General features: G+C 39.0%; 1 protein-coding gene across 3 annotated transcripts in view; it reads left to right on the top strand.

Moving 5' to 3' along the window:
* LOC107099507 (transcription initiation factor TFIID subunit 4-like) overlaps window positions 1-5,466 on the top strand; it is a 152,576-nt gene that overhangs the window by 11,125 nt on the left and 135,985 nt on the right. For all 3 annotated transcript variants that reach the window (XM_015397656.1, XM_015397657.1, XM_015397658.1), the window contains exon 2: window positions 4,552-4,706. In XM_015397656.1, the coding sequence (XP_015253142.1) occupies window positions 4,552-4,706 (155 nt within the window). The remainder of the gene's footprint in view (window positions 1-4,551; window positions 4,707-5,466) is intronic.

The raw sequence follows: 5,466 nt of genomic DNA on the forward strand, positions 1-5,466 counted from the left end.
GAGTAGAAAATGAAGGCTAATCATGTTTTGGGTGTACTATTCCTTTAAGGTGCTGATCCATTCAGTGATTTCTACACTAACAGACAGATTTGAAAGTCTATTCTCTGAGCTCCAGGGAGCCAGAGGAAGGACTTCAGAACCGGGCTGATGCTTTATGCTTTCTTAAGACTTACAGTATAGAGACTTAGACAGATTTTATTTTGTCAGTTTGTACACAAGTGTAAACAAAAAGACATTTTGTTAGGTACAGCTCTCTAGACTATTTCCTTTTTTTTTAAAGTGTGGGTAAGCAGCCGTGATAAAAAACATTGTGATGAAAAAAAGTGATGACTGTATAGTTACAGTTAAAACATTTCAGTTTTTGTTGTATAACCGCCATTGTGGAAAAAGACTGGTGAAGATGGACCAGCTAGAAGAGTGAGGTGCGTGAGAACGCTGGGACCCTTTTTGCACCTGGATCCCCTCTCTCTTTTTTGCCTTCATGTCCCTCCGTTGTTGCACAAACTTGCCCCTTGCATTTTTCCACTGCCTCAACGCCTCGGCCGCATCTAGACACAGCTGGTTCATGATTGTCCCTCTTGCGTTGTAGCGTGGAATAACATAGCGCTGACCAATCTTCAAAATTGGGCATAAATCAAAAATATCTGCGTCATACCTGCGGCAAGCTCACTGACACACTGCTGCAGGAGTGTAACCAGCCCCATAAATCTAGTGAGTAGAGTTTTGGATCAGCTTTACCTGTCTGACGTACTTTTAAGGCAAACCTGCAGTAATCAATTCTACTAAAGATAAATGCATGAATGAGTTTCTCTAGATCAGCTCGGACATTAGTCCTTTAAACCTGGAGATGTTCTTCAGGTGATAAAAAGTCTGACATTTTGCTCTTGAAGGGGAGGTTGGAGAGGGCCAATTTGTCCAAGCGTCCCCTTTTCAACAATGGTTTGATAATTGCTGTTTTTAAGGCTCGTTGGAAAACACCCCACATGAGGGATGTGTTTATGATTTCAATCAAGTCAGACTCTAAAACAGACAAAACCTGCTTAATAAAACCTGTGGGTAAAACATCAAGACAGCAGGAAGAGGGTCTTAGATGCTGAACAGTTTCTTCTAAAGTTTTGCAGGTTATTTGGCAGAATTGGGGCCTTTTAACATAGTTTATTTTAACCGGTGACAATATGGGTAGTGGAGTTGACGTTGATGTACAGACTGCTTTTCTTATATTTTGTATTTTCTCAGTAAAAAACTTTGCAAAGTCATTGCAGGACTTTTTAGAGTAGAGTTCATCAGCCACTGAGATAGGACGGTTTGTTAACCTGTGGCAAATAAGGTGGAAGCATTGTTCATTTTTCTTAAAAATCTCATAGTAGAAATATTATCTTGCATCATTTATTTGTATCAGTAAAGTTGGTCTTTATAGATTTCATGGTAAACTTGGAGTCCATTCTTTTGCCACATTTTTTCAGCTTTTCGGCACTCCCTCTTTTAATTTCTCACTGATGGAGCATTTCTCCACAGGGATTTAATCTTCCCAGAGACAACTCACTTTAACTGGTTAAATGAAACAATTGATGTCTGCAGCTCATCTCCTGAGTTACAGGGTAAAGTGGAAGCAGAAGGGTAAGCCTGGGTAAAGTCGTTTGTACTATCCATGATAACAGGCTTTTTTTAAACATCTCTATTGCTAATTAAAGCAGTGGGAAAGATGATTTTAAAAGAAAAATTGTCTTAAAGAAACAAAATCCAGTTAACGAAACTGGATTTTGTGTTGGCTGTTTAGTAAAACCAAAACTTCAGGGGAGGACCCCATGGCGTAAAGGATTGTATCATCAGCATATACTGTAAGTGAATGAGTGAATTACCAACTGCCTCGGGAGTATGAAGTCTGTAAAATATACCTTTAGGATACATAGCAACCACTTAAAAAATGTATAAACAGTTTGCATTTGAGATAAAGAAAGAAAAGAAAAAACTTTTTCATCTGTCAATATACTCCATCAGAACTCCTCAAGTGCAGAAGTTTTAGTTTTACCTGGTTTAATTTAGTAAAAAAAAACTGTCTTGCTATTAATCGCTTAATCAAAAAAATAATGGACAGATTAATCGATTTGCAAACCGTTGTTGCAGCCCTAGATGTGATCTATACTGTACCTTCTCATTACCTCATTGACCACTTTAGTTGTCTTTATGAACAAATGTTTATGCTGTTTTTGTCACCATTCCAAGTGCCTACCTTTCAAACCCTCCCCTTCCTAGGCATCAGCAGAGTAAGTGGAAGAAAATCTTTATGTTTGGTGCACATATGAAAAATATACAATCCCAATTTCCACGTGTGATCATCAGTTGAATGGGACATGCAATACATGAACAAAAGGCTTAATCATATGTGGAAAATGTGAGCCACATGTGGAAGATGGGAATCATGTGAAATCCACGTTTTTTTTTTTTTTGTAGGGTAGGTTAGTTTTATCTTCTTTACCGTATGTGTTATCAGAAAAAAAGGGTGTCATTTATTAGAATCTGAATAAGAAAGTCAGACCTCTATAAAAATGTTACTTGCAGCAGTAAACTTTTCCACTTTAAGAGCTTAACATTCCGCTTGTTGCTTTTCTACTGACCTAGATTATTAGGAATCAAATAGTAGCCATTAAAAATTTCCCCACTTTCCTTGATGGGCCCTTGGTTGGTCCCCTACAATTCCTTTTTGTCATGATTTGTGGACATTAGGATCTAAAGAGAAGCACCATCTCCTACTCAGACCCTGTAATTCAGTGAAAATGAAAATGCACGCCCAGGGGAAGGCCAGTGGCTGGAAGTTGGAAAAGATTTTGCTGGGAGTTGCAGGGAAGTGGGCTGCCATTCAGCTGGTGTTTGACTGGGAACGGCCATTTTGAATGATTGCTGCTGTTAAATGTAAAAAATATAAACACATAAACAAAAAATAAAAACACCCTTCAAGTGTTTTAGTTTCCATCAAAAGTCAGGTTGGTGCATGTCACAAAGATTTATGCCCTGGAATTCCCTTTCTTCTGAAACTCAAAAGAGTGATGAAGTTTTATGAAGAACACAAAGCAGATGAAGAAACATGATGTGTTTGATTTAATGGGAAAAAAGTCGTCATGGAAAGGGAGGCAAATTAAAGTGGAAGGGTTCTAGGATACACAAAATGCACTCCTCTGTAGAAGAATAAAAAATGTTACTGAAGATAGACTCCAATCCATTTAGTAGGGGTGTAAATAATAATAATTTTGTATCGATGCATCGATCCAAAAGCCGACGATCCGATGCATCGACACGTCCTTAAGATAATCGATTCATGTTTTTTTTTTCCTCCGGTCTATTTTTATCCATTTGCTCCTGGGCGTAATTCTCCTCCCGTGCTGCGGTGGCGCTAAACCTATTTTACCCTCCTACCTCGCTTCCTGGTTATACTCCTGCAGCAGTGTGTCGCAGTGAGCTTGATGCAGACATTTTTAATTATGCTCAATATTGAAGCGTGGTCTGAGCTACACGCTGTGGGTCTAGATACGGCCGAGGCAGCGAGGAAGTGGGGAAGAGTTTAGTCCGACGACGGAGGGACGTGAGGGCCAAAAAGAGCGGAGATTCAGCTGGAAAAAGGGTCCCGGCGTTCTCGCGCACCTCGCTCTTCTAGCGGGTCAAACTTCACGAGTTGTTTTCCGCAATTTCGGTCATAAAAACAAAACAAGCCGGCCTCCTGTCTGCTGCACTGTTTGCGGTCAGCTACAATCTGGGAGAGGAGCAGCGGAGCGTCTCTCAAGGGGCGGTGACGTCGACACTCTGGAGCCTTCTTCTTCTTCTTTTTTTTAATGGCGGTTGGCAAACAACTTATAGGTGCATTACCGCCACCTTCCAGAATGGAGTATGGACCAGACAAACTATTATATTCTCCCTAAAATACCCGTTCTTCTTAGAAAATAAAAAATACTCCCAAAAACTACATCCCCAGATGACCTTTGAAACAATTCCCTTATATCTAGTTTATTTTTATTCCTGTCTAACTCTCTACGCAACATCTCTCTTTCCTGAGTATATTTATTACATTCTAAAAAAATATGTTGGACAGTTTCTCTGGAGCCGAGGTATTGCATTGAACTCATTACACTGATATTGTGGAGTATTTTTGCAGTATTTTTTGATGCAACTTTTCTACTTCAGTTATTTGCTGTTGTTTCTAAAGAAAATGCATAATGATATTACAGCTTTCATTGATTTATTTCAAACTTGAAACTTTGTTTAGCCTGTAAGGTGTAAAAAAAATAATTAATAATAAAAAAAATTAACCGATTGAGTAACCGATTAATCGAAGCGAATCGAATCGAATCATGGTGTATTCTTGAGTATGGAAAATAATCGAATCGTTGGGTCAGGAAATTGATACTGAATCGAATCGCCATGATGGATGTGATTTACACCCCTACCATTTAGGGTTAGATAATGGGTGAAATGTTCAATACTGTCTGAGAGAGCATACCTCTGTTTTTACTCCTAGCTCTGATTTGGCTCCAGCTCTGACTGTTCTTTGCCGCCCTGCAGGAATGGTGCTCGTACGCACTGAGCTGGGCCAGTTGGTGATGGTCCCTCAGCAGGCTTTGGCCCAAGCTCAAGCTCAGGCTCAGGCCCAGAACAACATCTCCCCGAGACCTGCTGCCCCTACCACAGGGACGTCCTTCAGAGTTACAACTCCACAGGTGAGACTCGCCTCCAGAGCTTAGAGCTCGATGCATCATGTGTTGAAATAGGTTTTCTGTTTGAAAACATGCTATCATATCTGGTTCTCCATGACGTTCCTTGTTCTGCGTCGATGTGGAATGGTCTGCTTTTACATTCATTATCATCTGTTTCATTTGATTAGGACAGAAATTGTGAGAATGCAGCTCTTTGTTAACAAATTAGTTTTTCTTTCATTACTAATTTTTGTTAGTTTTTTCGTATCTGGCTGTACTGTTTCCCAGAACCCATAAACAGTAGTTTCTTTGACTTAAGAAACTCTCCAGCATTTTTTCTTCTTCTTTACACCACAGTTTTTCTCCTGCAAATTTCTTGTCCACAGGTATCACATTTACACATTTCTGATCCTCAAAATTTCACGATGTCTGTATTAAAGATTTCTGCACCTCCACCATCAGTTTTTCCCTACTGTGAAGGAGAAAACCTTGTTGGTGCTTTTACCTGCTTATATGGTGGCAATAAAGGTTATATTTGAAGTTTTTTTATTTTATTTTTAGCATAAATGCATCAGACCACCAAACATGCCTCATAGCTCTACTTTATTAAAGTTATCATTCATTTTGATCATTCCTATGCAGTAGGATAAATAAAGCTAATACCTAAAATCATATTAGCAATTTGTCATAAAAGATAAGAATTTCCCAAAAATTTGGAATTTATATACATTTCTTTACAAAACCATGAAATAGTCTAGATGGAATACATAGCAGCAAAAAAAAA

The sequence above is a fragment of the Cyprinodon variegatus genome, unplaced genomic scaffold, assembly GCF_000732505.1.
Source record: "Cyprinodon variegatus isolate N-32 unplaced genomic scaffold, C_variegatus-1.0 Scaffold879, whole genome shotgun sequence".
NCBI classification, from domain to species: Eukaryota; Metazoa; Chordata; class Actinopteri; order Cyprinodontiformes; family Cyprinodontidae; genus Cyprinodon; species Cyprinodon variegatus.